This window comes from Taeniopygia guttata, chromosome 7 (genome assembly GCF_048771995.1).
Source record: "Taeniopygia guttata chromosome 7, bTaeGut7.mat, whole genome shotgun sequence".
NCBI lineage: Eukaryota > Metazoa > Chordata > Aves > Passeriformes > Estrildidae > Taeniopygia > Taeniopygia guttata.
Window position 1 is genome coordinate 16989468 of NC_133032.1, and position 21142 is coordinate 17010609.

The following is a 21142-nucleotide window of genomic DNA, read 5'->3' on the forward strand; positions in this document are numbered from 1 at the left end:
TGCACCTTTCCACCTACAGCAAGACTAGGAAAAACTGCAAAATTCTTGTCCAAAATAGTGGCTGGTTAGGAGAATCAGGATTATGATGTAAATTACCTTTAGAAGTGTCTAGTCCATCACATTATTCAACAGCAATGTTCAAATGAGGTAGTCAAAATACCTTAGCATGGCAACATTACACTAACCATATAGGAGGAAAATGAAAGTTTAGTAACACCTTTTTTAAAAATAGGGGGCTTCATTAAAAGCAAATTATTAAATAATTCATAATGGTTTTATCTTCTCTTAGTAACTGAAACCCTGCTGAGGTTAAGTGAGCAAGACAACTGAAAAGCTAAGGAGACAATTGAGCTGCAGTACCTTCGCTCTGCTAGGCCTATTCACACTGCACTTCCCAGCTCCAACAATAGTTATAGCAAGTCAACAATGAGACTGCAATACTTCTCCATAAGGAAGAAATATATATGCAATGACACACCCGCCGATTATTTACTTAAGAGTGCAACTGCATCCACTACTCACAGTGAATCCATACAGAGAGGGGGAAAATTAAATTTTAAAAAGCATATAAGTGTTGTTATTTTATTTCGGTGTGGGACAAATCAACTAGAAGGAAACCATCTACATCCTCACAAGAAGAATGTGAATTTGTGAATGATCAATGAACTCATATGCTATATTATTCACTCTAAATGGCACAGTCATCATAACATGAGTTTGCAAAAGTAAGAGAGGAAGAAGTTTATTTTTGTTTTCTATAAATATATACTGATTAGTTAAGGTTCAGACCAAGCCATCTTTATTCACACTGAGCAGAACTTGACTGCAATTCATGGAACTTGAATCACACAGTATGACTAAATAGAAGAACTGCACTCTAGGAAAAAATATAGAAGCACTTTAAAAGGTCACTTTTGTTCTCTCTCCCTACTTGCTTACATACATGTTCTAGGAAAAATAACAACAGGAAAACATGAAAGGATGAGAACATGAGTTAATAATTAGTTATAAAATAATGCCAGTTAGCAGCCTGGAATTATGCTGGAATAATAAAATGGAAGTATCTTAATAAAGTGAATGTTGTTAATGGCTTATCGGTTAAAAACATAATAATATTCTTATCAAAGCCACTGCATAGAAAGAGACTAAATGAGAGCTGTATTTTTGAATACTGTTTTGCATGGTCTTTAGCTTGCATTTATGTTCTTTTCATATCCCATTCCCACAGGATTATTGTTTGAACACTGCTGTAATCATTATCTGAGTGTAAGCTACTTTTAACTTTATTTCTATCTAAATCTCTAACTTGGATCATTCCTCAGAAGGGCAAGTTACTAGACCAGTGTGCAAGAATAGGAAAGCTGAATTTATATGCTCGTGTCTCAGGGCTTCAGGCCCAAGGAGGAGGGGTGACTGCTGAAGGGAGCCTTCAATGCTCCAGGACTAGGATGCAGAAGTATACAGAGATTTTATCACAGATTCGGTAGACCTAGTAAGTTCTGCACACAAATATGGAATTACACAGTAGTCATATTCCTTCCAAGAACAGAGCAATTGAATACAAAAATCAGCACTAAAGTAGCTTAGTTAGAGCCTCATTTCTGCAAATGGGAACTATGCCTCACCTGACTTCAAGTACAGAAATTTTGAAGAGATGTTATGCCTTTCCTAAGGTCACAGGGAGCAAGGCAGGCCTACTGTGCACTCAGCCAACATACAAAAAACTACTAATTTCACCCACTTGGTTGAATTTTCCACAAAATCACATTCAATACAATGTAACTTGACAAGGGGACAGCAGATTGTCCACAAATTTATATAGCACTGGATATCTGTTTTAATACAAGGAGAACAACTTTAAGAAACTGTGGCCAAGTCACATGCAAATTCTTCTCATCCACTGTGAAATGGGAAGATACATAAATAAAAAATACAGCAATAACAGAGGAACAGAACATCACAGATTAGGTACTTCCAACAGAGAAAGCCATTCAGTGGGAATCTGTACAGTCATTAGTACAGTAGGGTCAGAGTCAGAAAAATGTGGTTTGCTTGTGGGTTTTATTTTAAACTGTGCAAATAAAAACTTTTCTGTTCACATCAAAACATGTTCATATGGAACAAAACATCTCCTGGAGTCCAGATCACTTCACTGCAAGGCTTTTTTCTCTGCTCCAATATCATCATGTGCCATTAATTTGCTAGCTGGGAAAAAAAAAAAAAAACAACCCTGAAGCCTAACATGTATTTTTGTTAACTTGTTAAAAAAAGTACAAGAAAAGCTCTCCATAATGGTGATGGGAGGAGCAATGGAGGGGGTGGGAGACAAGAACAGGACACAAAAAACCACCTTTTCCAAAGATTGTTCTAAGCAAAAGGGACATGTCATGTTAAACAGTAGTCAATAGCTGCATACAACCAGTAAACAAATTCAGCTCTATGAAGAAAGAACTACATCACCATTTAGTGGTTGCAATTTAGATTATTCTAGCGTGTAATACTTTAATTGTATAAAACAAAGCTGATGTCACAAACACAAAAGAACTTCTTGCAAAGCAAGCACCACAAGTAATTTTTATGCTGCCACTGATGGCTGACAAGTGATGAGCACTTTGTTCGAATTCATATACTTATGCATCTAAGGCAACAGGTGGCTTATAAAAAGAAAACACTAAGAGCTTTTTAACTCTTCATTACCAAATTTTTATAATAAGTTTTGTCATAATGACTAAACAATCTCTACAAATAAAAGCTCAACACACTAACTACAAAGATGAACCATGACTCAGAGAAAATGATCTATTATTTTACTAAAAGCAGAAACTGAGGTAAGGTTCTGGACCCCACTGACTTGAGCTCTACCTACATTCACAACATTTTGTAATTGGAAATTGTAAATTTCTAAATTGTAATTACACAAAGCACTCAATATATAAACATTAGCTTGTGATATATAAATTAAAATCCATTTAAGACAAAACAATTCATATTTTGTTCCTGTCTTTTCTATATCCATCTCAAATAATAGCTGAGTGTTGTGGTACCCTTGGAAGGAAATTTCTGGAAGTGTATTTTCAAGTCTTAAAACCAACTAAAAGTGATGCATTTCAGTTGTTGCTTAATGTAGTTTTGGGCCAAGAGTGGCATTACAGAAACAACGTATTTTTTTCTAAATGCTGCACAGTCCAATAAACAGTTTTGTTTTCTTTACACACAGAGAGTTATTTAAAAAATAATTAAAGCAGCTATGCTGCACAGAATGAAGGAACATACTTAATTTAAATTTGCATTTAAGTGCAAAGAACTTCAAAGAAAAATAAAAGACACTGTAAATAAAGAGATAATTCACATTAAAATAACAGAGCTAAAATAAAATAACCTAAAGCAGTATTCACTGATTTTGTTACATGTTGTAAAAACTGGAAGGTAAGTTGAGAAGACAAAAATGCAGTAAGAATACCAAAACAATCTTTATATTCTGCCTTGTAATTAAGCTATGAAATAATCATCTGCTAATGATTAAAAAATTTTAGTGTTTGCTGGTTTGGATAGATTCAACTCACATACAACATATTAGACTTTTCCCTCTGCATGGCAGTTTCATCATGCCCTAACAATTTAAAAATATGATATCATTATTTCTTATCTTGTACCCTACACACACAATTTCTGTGGTGATGTTCATTGGATTAATTTTTATGCTTTTTGACACTTCACAGAACCCAACCCAAGAGTCTTAAACTGCCCAACTTTTGGATTCCCTCTGCTTCTTTAAATATTTTGTCTGCAAGCAAAATATGCTCCCTCTCAGGTAGCATATATTCCTGTACTTCTACATTTCCCCCCGTTTGCAACTCTTTCACACACCTGACTTCCCATTCCTACTGCTATTTAGCTTTGAGATAATAATTTTCACATCAAATTACCAAAGCTGGGTGCATAAAAATATGCAGTGTCAAGGAACTGTTACCTCAGTAACAGCTATCTAGGCTAGTACTGAAATGCAAACCTATGTTCAAACACATTTTAAAAGTTTAACTAGTAACACGAGTTTGAGGTACAGAAGCTTCTGCCATCCTCCATATAAGGAGAAAACCCTATAGGATGGAGGGGGGAATGAAGAAGGTAGAGACAAGGAAGAAGGGATGTTGTTTGATTTTGTAAAGAAAGTCCTTTAAACTAACTTTAAAGAAAACAAATTAATAACGAATTACTTGAATATGCAGAAATTTAACTACATACCTAATGAGAAACGCTGAGGTTCTAAAGAATAGTCTTCCTATTTTATCAGCAACAGATGAAGCTTCACTTTAACTGTAAAACATAAAATAAGTACCACAAGTAGCATTTCTGAGGTATTTCACAAAAATGCATAAATGTTTGGCTTGATATTTTGTTAATTGTCTCCCGGCACAGAGGCTCCAGGGTGTTGTTTGAGGCTAGAGATCCCCTGGCATCAAAACTAAAGCAATAGTTTTCAAAGCAGCTCTTGCAACTATTGCTGATAAACATCCAGCATTTAAATCCAGCCTATTGCTAATTTCGTTTTCCACAGAAGATACCAGGATAAAAAGTCATCTTGAAATACACCAAAAAATAGCTGGGAGAAATTGTGTGAAGCAAAGACAAGAGTGACAAGCTCCAAACAGAGAAAAAAACAGGCCAGAAGAATTTCTGGTGAGATGCCACTGATAACTGACTAACACATAACCCATTGTAAAGCCAAGTAGAAAAGCAAAACTTCATCTTCACCCAAAGTGAAGCTGGACTTCACCAGAACAGAAGAGAAAGTCTGGAAAGCATATTGAAAACATACCAACTATCTTTGTTGAAGGCTCACCAAAAGAAGTCAGCAGATTTCCACATCAATACTTCAGCATTACAACAGCACAAAGGCACATCTGCAACCAAACCCTGCATCTCAATAACAGCTCAGCATAAATAACAGTCATAAGTCAGATTTCTTCAGACTCCAGTGGACAACATGCAACGTTCGAAAAAAAACATCCCTAAGTCTTGTAACCTTAGAAGAAAAGAAAACAGGAAAAAAAAAAAAAAAAGGAAAAAAGGATGCAAATGGCATATTTCCTATGGCTGCCTTTTTACAAACATCTTTCATTTTACCAATCTCAGCTTAATGCTCCCTCAGCTAGAACAGCATGACTGTTTACTCTATTACATATTAAATCCGATTAGAGATATTACCTATTTTTAAAATAACCCAGCAAGAAGAATATGGTTATTTCTAAGACCCAAACCCCCTTTTACTACATGGTTTCACAATCAGTTCCAACAGCACAGAAGTGGCAGCATATCCATGAGAAAAGGTGTCAGAGTATGGAGCTGCTTCAGCTCGCAGAAGACCATCCTATCCAGTGTACAAGTCTCGCACAACGTATGACTTGGAAAGGGACAAGCACCTATTTTTCTGAAAGTGGCATTATGGCTGATGTAGAAACCAGGCAGCTCCCATAAACAGCAATTCTGAAAGGAAACTGAACCAGCTTTTTCTGTCAGTTTATTAAACAGTCTCAAACTCTCATAGGCAAAGACAAAGGAACTCTAAACGGACAACCCAAGGATCTCACAAAAATTTGCTTGACACAGAACAAAAAGGAGATATATATTAATTCAATCTTACACTAGCATATCTTAACTTACCCAGAAGCTTTGTCTATTTTGTCTAGGATAAGTAACTTACAGCCAGAATAAGAAACCCAAAGCCAGGTTCCTCCTGGTCTTTTTTGTTTTCGTTTTTGTTTTTTTTTTAATTTGCAGTAGTTAGTCCACTGCTCAGTACACAGCAATCAAATAAAAATAAAATTTAAAAACTGATCCTTGTCCATTTTAATATTGAAGTCACATAAGCCTCGGAAATTATCACCTCAGTTCATTTGGTGATTGACTCACTTGCATATTCAACTCCAAAGCAAGGAGGGACAGTGATAAAGAGCCCCTGGGCAAAGTCCTACTGCCGTTCCCAGCAGCCCATGCCCTCAGCTGTGCCAGGAAGCGTAGCCATCTACGATTCAATTGAGAAACAAAAGTGCTTCAAGGAACCTCTCTAATTTGAAGTTTTCCTTAAAACTCTGCATTAAAATACAACAACAATTCTTTCTCAAAAGCACTAAAAAAAAAAAACCCACCACTTTCTCAAAAGCAACTTTCTGAAAGGGATGCCGCAATAGTCTCAGTTTACACTCTACTCACCTTTCTGATACAATCATGCATCTAATTAAAGTGAAAACACTCAGCCACTTATCTTTCCCAAAGAACTGTTACTTTAACTTTTCTGAGGTAGCCTTTCTCTGACCAAAGGAAAACAGGCAAACATTTCATATTAGAAACAAAAACAATAGAAACAATAGAAAAAAACCCCAAATCCATCTGCAGTACTTTTCTCTTCAAGCTTTCAAGAAAGTCCATGAAACAGCAAAAAAAAAAATTAAACTATCACTGTTTTTAAGAAGTCAGGATACTCTAACGCATCAGCAAAGACACCCACTCAAACAAGTAAACATGGGTTTCACAGCCACCTGAACACCCCAACTCTATCACACACTGACGATTTCTTTGAAGTATTACAGAGGAAAAACTCATCTGCATTGCCTAAATAGCAATTACACACTGCCAAATCACACACACAGAACTGCAATAAAAGTAGTCGTAGGTCAAATAATAGCAATGACTCAGTAAAGTCTTTATTCTCAGGGGAGGGAGGGTTTACTGGTCAAGTACTTTATGACTCACAGTACAGTATATTAGAAATTTTCTATGTATTCTTTAGAATTGAGAGATTGCCCTTGTAGCTCAGTAGGTAGCTCTCCTGTTTCTGGCCTGCGAGGTCATAGCTTTAAGTCCCTGCTGAGGAAACTTAACAAGTTCCATCTATAAATAGAATGGCATTAGATGCTGCTACTCTAGCAAGGGTGGTGGCCTTTAGACAGGAAATTTTATGTTTTCGTCTGTTCTGATACAAAAAAGAAACTGGACATAAAGAGGCATAGGATATTATGCTAAAGATGAATGACAAAGTGGGTTCCAAAATCCACTGTCACTTCAATCAGCATGATACTAACAAATCTAGCATTATCAAGCTATGATAAAGGCTAGGCAAGAACACAAGAACAGTAATTTTCCTTCTCAATGAGATTAAGTAATTAAATAAAATTACAGACTTTACAATATTTGAGACTGAAACATCCTAGGAACAATACAATCAAAATTCAATTTGTGACATCAAGAAGCAACCTCAACATAAAACAAATTTTGGACTGTTTGATTACTAACAATGTTCAAACATTCATACCTCTATTTGAAGAAGTAAAGTATATCCTTGAGAGACATTTATTTAATTACCATGGATTAATATGATACAAATAAATTTTTACTCCTAATATCCATATATTTGGGGAGGCTTATTGAGTTCTCAGAACAGCTACTTGTGAGGAATTTTTTTAATGAAACCTATTTTAACACTTACCTGAGTTTATTTGTGCTTTAAAGTGTAACCACCTGGCCTTAGAGGAATTAAAGCTCAGGTACCAGTTTCACTTAGTCTGGCAATGTAATTTACTGTCCAGTAAAGACAAAGGCTAACTCACTAGTGATGACAATTTTCCAGCACCTGCTCCACAATCTGCACCCACATGCCCATGAAAACAAATTCATTCCTCTGCTGGAGACATAGCTGCAAACAGAATACTGTGAACAGATCTGAGGTACAAACCCACCAATTTTGTTCATGTACACACACCAGCAATGTAGCAGGAGATTAGGGTGATTTTATAATGCAATTTCCTACATCTCAAACACAGTAACATTATGTTCAAGGATGACGACAGATCTTGCAATGTTCTTCTGCAATTTTTCAGCATAAGAGGTTATTCCCTTCCTGTAATTATCTTCTTTCCTAAGCAAAAAATCTGATTAGTTAAAAGTTTTCCACAGCCAGCCAAATTAAGCTAGTTGATCCCACACTGGCCCTGCTCTATCAAACAGGATGCTGGTGTACAGAATGTCTCCCTCTCTCTCACAGGTGTAGGTTTCAAAGTAGTAGTAATTAAAACTGCATGAGAGAAGATTGACAAGAATCCCATCCTGGTCCTTTAATTCCACTATCAACATTTTGGACAATAATGTACTAGTATCCAAGGCACACACAAGGTCTTTTCTGCTCTTCAGATCCTTGTACAAAAAACTGCTTTTAAGCATCAGCCTTCATCCTAAGTCTCTTTTCATGTTCTTGTATTGAAACTTTGAAATTGTAACACACAATGCAAAACTAGTCTTGCAAATATAAATTATTTCCTTTTTAGGGATGATTTTGCTAAAAGGAGTAGAGGAATACCACTTTCATAACTCTATGATTAGAAAAATCTCCTATGCTAAGTCTTTTCTCAAAATCAAAACACTATACAAAATTTAACCGAAAAAATCCCAAACAAAAAATCTCCAAAGAAAAAACCCACAAGCACTAGATTAATACATAGACACAAATTCCAGTTTAATTTGAAAGCTTTCACGATTTCTGGATTTAATATGGAGAAGTTACTGAAAGCCAACTGAAAGTTTAGCTGAGCTATGAGCCATTGCAAATATTTTATTATACTTTAATTCAGTTGCTCTAAAAATAAAAAAGAGAAAATTTCAATAGGAACTATCATCTGCTCAATGGCATACATCAATACATCTTGATTGTGTAACACTAACAAGTTTGATATGTGCAGACTATTTTCAAACTTTGGTAGCCTAGCAGTGAAAGATTTGTAAACAGACAACACTTTTTTAACACATGTCAATTGCACTCAGTAATATAAAACAAAACCAAAGCATCTTCAAAAAATTGAACCACAATATGTCAAAGACAATACAATTTTTTTAAGACAGGTATCTTAACATCATTTCAAGGTGAATTTTTGACACATTATAAAGATGAAAAAACAGCTTCAGATAATAGAAGTGACAGAGCCAAGCTACAGCTGCATAAACTGAGCCAGTGTGATTCCCAAAGCACAGAACACACATGCTGAAAGGATGAGATGTAAGTTATACTTTGTTCACTGAAATGTTAGTGCAGTGGAGTGTGGCCAAGTGATATCCACACATGCGTCCTCTCAGCAGCAGTTGGATTCCAGGAGCAGCAATCAGCAGGCATGGTTTCTTGTTAGAGAACATGGGGGGGAAATGCATCATGCCTCAAGTATATAAAAGCTACAGATTATTAGCATCTTTATATAGAAAATACATACATTTTAATAGGAAGTCCAAAAAATCAGTGAAAAAAGAGGATGTATATCAGGATATTTATCATCACTTTGATCTTTATGGGCAAATCAAAACACTGGCAGTATTACTAAAAGCTACCATTAACCTTCATGGTAAAAAAATTAAGTCAACTTGATTTTAAATGCTGAGCAAAAATCGGCAAAAATATTGTCAAACTCAGTTTTGATTAGTGGTTTTTTTCAAGTAAGAATAAACTACACTCAGCTGACATGATTCACAGCTATCAAAGCTTTAAGTAATGACAAATAGCTTTAGAAGTTACCTAAAACCCGAAGGAGGCAGAACCAGGGGGCGGACTAAACATTTCCAGTTTTAACAAACACAAAACTGGAGTAAAAGCAATTAAAACTTTCTAGGAACCCACTGGCATTGGTCACACCAGTCACTTCCGTAAGACCGCGGGGGATGTTTACCTAGCTCCACAGCTCTTTCACAACTACCACAAAGAACAAGATTTCACGGGTTATCAGTTACCAAAGTCCCCATCCTGCTGCTAAAAGGCAGCTGGAGCTCATCTGCTGTGAAGTCAGAGCACTTCCAGAGGAGCAAGGCAGGAGCTTGCCAGCCCTGCCTGCACTCCCCAGCACCGAGTGACCGCAGGCAGCTCACAGGATCTCGGCAGCACTGGCACACCACGGGATGGCACAGCTGAGCTCTCGGGTTCTTCCACAAAACCCAGTCTTGCCTGCCCTACTTGAAACATTAGGCATCCAACTCTAATGGTTTTTTATTAATTGAAAAGAAGCATTTGATAGCAAAGTACTTTTACAGACAAGCTTCCTCTCTATTTCTGTACCTTTGAAGAGAAAGACTGGATTTCATTAAAGAAACTAAAAAGAAGAGAAAAATGTGGAGCATATTTTCTAGAAAACTAGGACTGCAGAATATCAGTAGGAAGAGAAATTTAAAAACATGAAGAGCTCTGGCTATTTAACATCCAGTACGTTCAAAAACTTGACAGAGATATAGCAGTGACTAAATACTGATATCCACCATTTTCCTCACTGAAGCATTGTTTAACTGTAATTTGTAAATTTACACTCGTAACAAAATTGCCATTTATAGTTCACCATACAAAGAAAGTAATTTTCTACAAGTACTTGTGACCGATCTGCCATAAAAGTTGAAAGGTGGTTAAAGCCTTTAAACTGGGGAAGAAACACTATGATAACCCTCAAACAGCCTGCCTTCTGTCATCACAAAAAACACTGCTGCTTCAGTCAAAACTGCTGTACACCTGAAATACGGAGAACAGAACTGTCAGAAATGTTCCAAATTAAACCGTGAAACTTGGAAGATGAACAAAGCTGTACCCTAAAGCACGTGTCAGGTTACTATGGGACTGCAAACACCACTATCCAGGACAGACAACCATTTCAAAATTAAATCCCCCATTCACTCAGCAAGTAAGTAAGCAAGTATATCTGTCTGAGGTTTTCATAACTGGGTGTTACCAAAAGTAAATTACACCCCTACCCCTAAGAAACTGGGATAACATCTGAAAATTTTAAGTGTATGGAGACCAACTGGTTTAGTGTAAGTATCAGTAAAGAATTTTCAGTTTGTGCACTTTTACAGAAAGAAAATATCTACAGAAAGTATCAAAACCCAAGAATGGATTGCTCTAGTCTGCAGGGGAAAACTTAATTCCCTTGTTTGCTGAGCTAACAGAATCTACTTTGTACGGTCACTTTTAATCATGTATTAAAAAAACAGTGGTGCTCAACACAAACTTACCTCTCCTTTTACTTGTCCTGTTACCCTACTATGTGTAGTTGCCTTGTGTTGCCTGTTTCTTTGCAAGTATTAAATATACCTTAGACATATAAACAATATTTTTATTGATTACATGAAAACCATCTATCTCCGGAAAAGTAACAGTCCAACAAGGATATGAAAATTTGAAGGCTGAAAATTCACAGCCATTTCAAGATGGGGGGTATTGTCTCTTTTTAAATGAAGTAAAGAAAGTAGAGAATTAGCCAGGTGAAAACAGAATTTCTCCTCAGCTTTATGCCATGTAAGAGCTCACCTGTGTACCTTGTGGTGGATCAACTGACAGGCAACAGCCTTCTCCAAAAAACATCTCAGAATACAAAGAGGTAACAACACTGTATTCTGTTATGGCAGCTAAAAAAAATAATTATATATACCTTCTGTCCTAAAGAAGATGCAGTTTAACACATCCTCAATAAATAAAGAAAACAGGATCAAACCCTTCAGCCTAGAACTATAAAATAACTTTGCTGAACTACCCAAAGTTTGTGTCACCATACTCAACTCCATTCCTATCAAGCCACAAGTAAGAACTTATTGTTACCTTAATTAATACAACTTGGTTAATTCTCAAACTGCTTTCTGCAAAATTACCAACTGAACCAAGCTAAGTCAAAGCCTAACATGCCTTTATTCAATATACTCAGGTATGCAGAGCTTGAAGTCTACAGCACAAATCCACAATGACCTGCTGCTGACTTCTTGCCTGGCAGCCATAAAAAAGAAAAAGACCAATTCTCTGAAGGACTCTGCCTCCCATGCTGGCCATTACCACAGGCAGTAGCAGTGCCAATCACAACAGCACAAAGACAGGGAGCAACACTTTCAGTGTTCAAAAGGTAAAAATGTGTTCCAGATCAAATCAAAATTAAAACAAACACTAAATTTGTCATGCTTTGAAAACACACAATCCCCAGATCACTTCCTGTTACAGCTCTTCTTAACAACATTTTATCATTCTTATCTTCTCCTCACCTTCAACAACACCTTCCTTCCAGCTTGCTGGCATACAAGTCTCACCCTCCAGTCCCCTGCCTATTACCCTTGAACAGGAGCAGCCTGCCCAGGTTCCTCTTAAGTCACTTTCTACTGTGACTGCAGAGATTCAGTGTTCAGGCTGAAAATTGACAATTGGTTTCAGGGCACTGGCTCCCAAAGATACACAGTTCATCAGGAACTTGGATCAAACCTGGTAAAAGGCAACAAATAAACTTCATCCTCTCAGGATCTGCAAAGTTTAAGGATCTACAAAAGCAGCAGATTTCTACTTCCATTTCTGTCTTTTATTAACACATTCCATTTTTCCTTCATTAAATTAGACAAACTGCCATGCACTGCCAGCAAAAGAAAATGACACATCATTACTGCAGATTTCCAAAAACCCAGTTTCTTTTTAAGTCTTCAGAACAAGGCTAATGAAGAAAGTGTACGTGTTACATAGCAGAGGATGAGGATTGTCTTGGCTGGAAAAAACTGATGGCTTTGAATTGAATGGTAGAAGTTGAATTGTAATGCATATTTGCTCCAAAGTTATTAATTACAGTACAACAATGCTGTCCTTAAGCTAGAGAAAAGAGGTAAGTAAGTTTACATACGCATCAGATGAAAGATTCCATCACAGGCATTAATGTGAGACAAGAAGGAATTTCCTAAGCCTTGTCCAGTGTGGGCTCCTTTCACAAGGCCAGCAATATCCACCACATTCAGAAAGGCTGGAATTTTGCTGAAATATAAAAGTTAGAACTTTCATTACTAAAGCATATTAGCCAAAACTTTTGGCAGAGAAAAAAATTCAGAACATGAAAATTCAACACTTCTTTTCTGGAACAAGTTAAACATCACAGTAAGGAATGCATAAGACAAAATCCCCCCCATCCCATGTAAAACATCCATTCTCTAAATTCTCTGTAAATATTCATGTAAAATTAAATAAACTAGTTTTGAAATGTGGACTCATACAGACAACTACACAATAATCAAGCAGGCCTGGAAGGCTGAGGCATAAATATGTCATGTGTAGTGCACAGTTTTCACAGAACCAAAGGGATAAGACACAAGAGGCCATTGCACTCTGCTATTGCACAACTCCAAGGTTACCATTTGGTTCAGTAGGTTATGCAGCTTTCTCAGAAGAGTCTTTTTTTTTAATACAGTGCTGATTAAAAGGTTATGCAAACAACTTGGAAAAAAAGCAGATAAATTAAGATGGTATAAACAGCTGTGATGTGTTCCACCACAGTGAACAGCAAAGGGTTAAGCAGATATGTTTACATGACTTTTTATACAGCAACAAAAAACAGTTAAAAATGCTTTTAAAGGTATGGGAAATTTATAAATTGCAAACCTTCTATCCTCTACAAATTCTCAACTTGTTAAAAAATTAACAAATAACTTAATGGGCATTAAACCTTTCATATGCATTCTAAACCAGAATACTTTCCAAAATCCAGCTAAACCAGGAAAAAGCCCAAGAAAATCACTAAAACTTCGTGATAACGTGTTGACTAAAATCACCTTCATATGCTCTATGCAACTAACACCATCATCATGAACAGTGGCAGAGACAGAACCACACTGAAATGCTGCAAATCCCCCATTTGCAAAAGACCAGCAACTGCACATCACGGTCTCAAGATCTCCAGCTTGATGGCTCCAAAATAAATAGGTGGAAGAGCAGTTCATTCCCATCAAACACTTCATCACCATCATATTTCATCAGCAATATGCTAGGACTAATAGAGCAGCTCACTATTTTATTGGCAGTAAGCACAGCAGCAAACACCCAAACCCATAGCTTTACTCAGCCCCAAGGACAGGGTATGACCACCCCGAAGGGAGCATGAGTGAAAAATGCTGATCTGGAAAGCAGAGGGTGCCCTGTTCTGTGGGGAGTGTTCTTCAACATGAGATTCAAATCTAAAGAAATAAATTCTGTGGGCTACCTAAAGATGCCTTTTACAAAAACCTACCTTTGCAGTGCTACCAACAGACAGAAACAACCACAAAGGTGGGAATGAGGGATGAGGATAACCTTGCCAGTAATCTTCTAAGCAGTATTACACTTCTGAAATCTTTATTGTCCACAGCCCAAACTAAACTTTATTTTTGTTAGTGTGACAACTTGCTGATAAACACGTGTTTTCAAATACTGAATTTTTGACAACATGACTGTAACAGCAGGAAACTCCACCAGCAGGAAAACAACCTGTCTCATCACAGTGCTTGGTATGGCAGCTATAGCCCGGACAGAAAAAAATGTAGTTACAGAAATCCATGGATCATTGTCTCTGCTCTGAGCAACCAACTTAGGCAGAACAAAACACAATTCCAACTTTTTTTCCTTTGGTGCTATCCCACTTTCATTTGACTGCAAATAAATCAGCAGATGTGCTTTCTCACTTCGAATTAACACTCAAATTTGGGGACAGATGATTCACTAGAATCTGAGTATGGAACATCAATTATTTCTGACCACTCTGGTGGTTTTGTTTTCAATCTTGCTCTAACACTTCCAAAGGAAAATTATTTCTTTCAAGTAAAATAATTTCACAATACAAGATCTGGACAAAATCTTTTCGTTTACCAAGGTGAAGCTCAAAGTGTCACTAAACCTCTCAGGTATAATACATTAGGAACTTAGTGACATGTTCCATGTAATTAATATCTTTGTGATGTACTTAGAAAGAAGCAGTTAAGTAACAATATAGTATGTTATTTGAATTCTGGTAACACAACAGTGACTTTAAACTTCACTAGACCCATGAAAAGAAGGGCCCATCCTTGGGAAGACAGATACTGTGTGCTACAAGTTAATGCTGTGGAATGCAGTCAAAAGCACTTGAATGTAAGTTTGCTATGAAGTAAACCAATTTTGCAAATTTCACGGCTTTGTCTCACTATATTTTTTTAACTACCAGTACACAACAGAACAAATCCTTAAAGAGTAACTCACAGTCTCAAGACAGAAGCCAGTAAATATTAATGCATTAACCCAGTAACTCCTTTTGACTGATAGGAACAGAACTAACATACTTCAGAAGAAATTGCAGGCAACTTCCCAGTCCTTACTTTTTGACATGTAACTATTTCCTCAGCAGCAAGACAGAAAAACACCACTCTTTAAAGCACTTCTCCATTGTCATTTTAAACAGTGTTTTAAAGAAAACAAAGGTGGTTAAGAAATGTTCTAGGCTCCTCTCTCACCTTTCTGGTAGGATTAACCTCCTGGCCAGCCATTGAACGATTCACACTTTCACTACAAAGATGCCACATTAGAACAAGACTGACACCTTCATATGCAGATGGCCACTCTATCACCAGAATCAACCTCATTTGCCACACAATGAAAAGAAAACTGTGAAAGAAATGTGCTGGGGTTAAGTAGCACAAGCAAGAGACCTTTGAAGTGTGTGGGTTTCCAGGGCACTTTCTCACCTTCACTTCGGGTACCAAAAAGCTCATATTCCAAGCAAATTAAAACTATTCCCACTGGCAGACACCTTGCCAGGTCTAAATCTCTGTTTCGTCGTAGAAAAATGAATACACAGAAAAGCAAAAAAAGGCACAAGCTAATCACACTTGCCTGTACTCTGAAGGACAAAGAGTCAACATTATTAAACTAAATAAACAGAGAACGCTGCACACAATGAGGGGAATGCACCACACATCTTGAATACGGTTTATTGAAGACTTAACTGCATTTTGCTTTTTTTTTCTCCTCCTCTAAACAAATTAATTTCCATTTCTTAAGATTCGTTAGTCAGCATTAGCATAATGTCACTGAGCCTCAAATGATCATCAGGAACAGGTGGCATCAACTGATCATTTGTACAAATCAGTGCTACACCAATCTACCATAAAGCATGTCACAAGGATTTATAATATGAAACAGAACACCAAATCTGGAAGTATCTCTATATTTTAACCACAGGTTTAATCCTTGAGCAGGGATTTTTTACCTCACTTTGAAAAACATTAGCATTGAGTTTGTGTTAGCGTACCACCTTCACTGAATGAGCAACCATGCAGTAAAGAGCACAAGACTCACTGGGCCAGATAAAGTACAGTTTTGCAGTCTGGTGGGTAGAGCATTTTCAGGAATAAAAGGCTTATGCATCCATAGGGTTATATATTTTGCAGAAAAGAGGAATTCTTCTTCCTTCCTGAAAATTCATACAACTCAAGTGAGAGTCATCTGTTACCATTCACAAATGACCTGAAGTAAAAGCAGCAACAGAGAAAGAGAACATGTATATTGTACCAATCTCTTTGAGATCCCTTCAAATCCCAGTCTGTCCTCACTGCTATTTTTGGCTCATTTCCAAACAGAACAGTTTGGAACTCCCTCTTCCAAGAGACTGTTACAGCTCCCCCAATCAATCTTGCAACCAGTTTTGACCAATGTAAGCAAAACCCCTCACTGGGTAGTTAAAGGAATCTGCTTCCAAAGAACTCGGTACTGCAGGTGAACCCTGGTCATTTCTATGCAAGAATGATTTCATTAATAGCATTTTATCCATGTTACTGACAAACAAGACTTGAACCTAATGGCACATGAACCAGAAGTGAAAAATCTGCTAATTAAATTGTGCTTATATGAATTTTAACAAGGTAAGAGACTGAATGTGGATTACAACACATAGTCTGTATCCTGCACATGCCAAACACCTGCATTCTCAAACAATTCACTAAGTTATTACACCAACAAAATACAACTAATTACATTTTGCCTTCTCTCATCAGGCAGAAAAGATGGCTCAAGTCACCATTAATTAATATTTTTCATTCACTGCTGACAAACAAGCAATGCTAGAACACACATCACAGCCCAGCTGATTTACATAGGCTCAGAACAAACTGAAGAGCAGGCAAACTCAGTAACACCTAGGAAAAAGAACATTAACAACAGGCTATAGTTACCAATTTCCAGCAATTTTCTGTTAAAAAATGGGATTCTTTTATAGATGCTGATATGTTAAGAGTTCCAGCCTGCTACGTTATTGATCTCTCACTTTGAAAGTACAGGTGGTTTCCAACTACATAAATGCTCTTCTCTAACATAGCCTAAGTCCCACACAATGTCCCTCAAAGTCATCCCACTGATGATCTGGTTTCTACAAAATGCTTTCCAGCAACTGATTACATAATTTTGACTTTAAAACTTTATAATGTATCTGAGCATGCTACCCCACAATGAGCTCAAGGGAACTTTCATTTAATATTGCAGAAGACTTTCATGATCTAGAGAGCAATGGGATTTACTCAGCTTTAGCTCAATAAGCATCACTTGAGCACTAAAGATCTAAATGAATGAATTTTGTCAATCTGCAATGCAACAAAACAAAGCAATCTGCTGACAAAAAAGACAGAGATCTTGAATTATAATATGGATTGTTCTGGAGTTGAAGAGGGGTAGTTGCAATTTAGATATTATCCTCCTTTGAGATAACCAAAATTGCTCTAAAATTTAAGTTTAAAAAGGACATCCAAGACAGATTAGAAATAGTCTAGGTGGAAGAGAAACATTTGTGGTTGCAATAAGCTTTATGTTTGTGAACACGTGTGCAAAGCAACTCAAAGGTGCAAATCAAGAATGAAACAAACACTGACAACTTTTTAAGTAGTTTGATTCACCCCTTCTCTCAAATCACTCCTGCTTATAATCTCATTTGATTTTAAGCAAGGGAGGAAGAAGAAACATACGACTTCAAAATCACCTTTTTAAGATTTTCAGACAGGCTGATTCCTATCCATTGGGTGTAATTACTCACAGTTAGGCTGTAGGTTAATTGCCTGAGGCTTACAGTGCTTCCTCCTGAGTACTTCTTTTAGTTAGCCATGTAACTTAAAGTAGAAAAAATGCAAATAATCACAGTAAGTAGATTACTGGGGCACAAAATAAATGAAATAAAGAGGAAATTGCAGTTTCCTCTACAACCTCAGTGAAACTCATTTTGAGGCTGGACTGCAGTGTGACTTGAGGCACATCTGGCCAGGCACAGCACACTACAAGTGTGGCAACAGGCTGGGGGACTTATGGCCTAAGACTGGGGGGGTACATAAACCCAGAGGCTTTCAAGCTACTTGTGAGTTAGGACACAAATCACTGCTTAAATTACATAAGTTTGACATACTTACACTAAAAAAAAAAAGTAGCTCTAAGTTTAAGGTGATTAAGCAACCTTTAATTAAATTTAGAACAAAAAATACACAAGAAAATAGCTTCATTAAAGCTTTTATTAAGTTACTAAAATTTCTTCAGATGCACTATACACACAGTTCTTTTTTCATGTGAGACACCCATAACTCCTAAACACACAATGTCCCATAAAATATTAATTGCTGTTAACAGAGCAACTCTTTACGGCTTCCATGACATAATTTTCATGTCAGGAGCTACTTGTTGAGATGAAAAGCATCTCTTTTCCATTACAGAATTAGCAGAACTCATCCTCTGCTTCCTACTTAGCATTCATAGATAGGTGGGGGGAAATACACCTTTCTGCTTTAGTTCCTGCTGAAGTGAATCAGTCTACAGAAAATACTCTCTTTCCAGTTACTAAACTGGAACTAATCCAATCATTAGTCTGTAAAACCTTGCTTGAAAGTATCTGTACTGCGGTAACAGGGGTAGGAGAACAACAAAATTAAAAATCAGCCATCTCCTTTCTGAGAAAGCTACACATGGGCACAATGTAACAAATGAGTTTTCACTGAATAATGTATGAAATTTATAACAAACAAGTAAGTAGTTTAAATACATACGTTAAGTTAGTAACATAATATAAACAAATACCTTAAAATCACAGGCATTCAGAATTGTGTTTAATATATTAAGGTATCTTTCTTTTTTAGTATCCACAGTTTCATTCACATCAAAAAGCACACAGTAGTAACACTAAAGCTCAAAGAAATCATCTATATCTATGTATCTATATAGAAATCTATGTATTTGGCAATAACATAGCAGCTTTTACTGTAAGTTCTTAGAGCCCACCTTCTGTGGGTGGGCTCTAAGATTCAACTTATTTACTGTCAACAGTCACATACATCCCACTGCTGCAGAAAGAAAAAAAGCACAGGTTACAAGTTCTGCCAGTGTACCTTAATCCATTAAGTACAGATTTACCTGTAGATAATTGTATCTAAATTTTTGCCTATGTGATTTCATTTACAAACATTTACACTTCCAATTAATACCAGCATGGGCTAACAAGTAACAGCACAGCAGTCCCAAGCAAGCTGAGGCACTCCTCTTTTGGAGAGAGGACTGGATCTTCAAGTAAGAAGCAGTACCTGAAGATGCCAGCTCTTCCTCCAATGGCAGGACAGCAGAACTCACAGCAGCAGTGCCCCGGCAGTAGGGCCAGTCTCGCTGCAGCAGAGCAGTCCCAGCTCAGTGGCACAGACAGCAGCTGCCAGCCCAGCCCTGTCCCTCTCCCCTCTCCTGGCTCCCAGCACGCACCCAGGCAAGATCATTTGGTCCTGTCACACATTACTGCAGTTAAGACAAAGTCACTCCTTTTTTCTTTTCTCCATCTCCCAACAATGACTGCAGTTCTGTGAAGATTAAATGTAACATATGGGAAATAAAAACCCAAATGCTTTAGATTCTGAAAGACAAAATCTTGAGGCTAGACAAGAGTCCAATTTAAAGAGAATTCACTGTTTATAAACATTCTGTGTGCACAGATGGATTACATCTACTAATCCAAACAAGTAGAAAATTACCACAGAACATATTACATAAAGATGAAGAACAAAATCAAGACTATACAGAGAAATTAAGACATTTAAATTACAATTAAGTAGCCTATCTTTGTGACTACAGCCTTCTTTTCCTGAGTTAGTCTGAGGCAGACAAGCACACACAGCCCAGTTAAGTTACCTCAGTCTAGTGTCCTGCTGGACTATCCCTAATTATCTCTGCTTTATTACTCTTACAGTGAAACAGAAGAATCTTATAAACAGGATAAGTTAACTCAGGAGCTATAACTATCCACTAATGCATACATCCATTAACTTTAAGTAATAAACGTCTGGAGAAAGTCAAAAGACCATTCATATAAAAGATGATTATCCAGCTTGTTAGCAAAGTCAGTATATTTACTGAATAAAGATTCAGAAAATAGACTATTTTCATTAATATTTTAGAGCAATGAGTTAGGAGGGAGGGAAGGAGAATTTGCTAGTCAGAGAACACACATACAAGTATTTACAATCTTAGCACTCCCTGTAAATATAGATGGCCAAAGGCAGGGTGAGGGAAGAGGTAATAATCTCTCTGCCACTTCAAATATTCATATGGAAGTAGCCATTCATAGATAAGTGAGAATAAAAAGGAATTACTGACATGGCCAAAGCAGCACTAATAGTACAAGTTAGAAGAAAACTGTCAACAAAACTTAAAAGCTATGCCATTATCTCTGCACAGTCAAGATCCTGAAAGCTCTGTCTCTAATTCAGCAGTTTTGTTTTTAAGATCCGTGCAGTAACCATCATGCTTAACACTGACTTGAGTAGGAAAAACAAGATAACATGTTATAACAATCCACATAAACAAACAGCTTCATATTAATGCAGTATTTAAAAACTGCACAATAGCTACAGACAGAAACAGCTTGCTTAGACCTGAAAATTAAGTCAGAAAATTGATTTTTGATTAGCAACTAATCAATCTTTTTTAACTGTGGGTGAGATCTGGCTCTAAAACTGAAGCCCAAGAGTCAGAAAAAAGCATACACATCCATGCTAGTTTTGCCCTATGATTTATGTACACTCACTTGATTCAAGATACCTCTGCAAGTAACTGCAAACTAAAATTAATGAGTCACAAGTCCCTATTTAAGTTTCTGTATTCTGAAAACACCTTACATTTTGCTGTTCAAGTAAAAAAAAAGTTCCCACATCAAACATACACAGCAGATTACAATCAATAGCAAAAAAAAAATGATGTGACAAAATTAACACACTCCTAGAATAATGAAAGAATCAGGAGAGATGTACAAGTAGCAGAGCCTATTAAAAGGAAAGAAAATCCAGGACAAAAGAAACTGCCCACAAAACTTACTGCCAAATA

The 21142-nt window shown here is 36.8% G+C and overlaps 1 protein-coding gene across 4 annotated transcripts in view; it reads right to left on the bottom strand.

Moving 5' to 3' along the window:
- OLA1 (Obg like ATPase 1) overlaps nucleotides 1-21142 on the bottom strand; it is a 127159-nt gene that overhangs the window by 68939 nt on the left and 37078 nt on the right. For 3 of the 4 annotated variants that reach the window (XM_072932262.1, XM_072932261.1, XM_002198957.6), the window contains one exon: nucleotides 12660-12787. The exons of the other annotated variant lie outside the window; for it this stretch is intronic. In XM_072932262.1, coding sequence (XP_072788363.1) covers nucleotides 12660-12787 — 128 coding nt within the window. The remainder of the gene's footprint in view (nucleotides 1-12659; nucleotides 12788-21142) is intronic. 4 annotated transcript variants of the gene reach the window in all.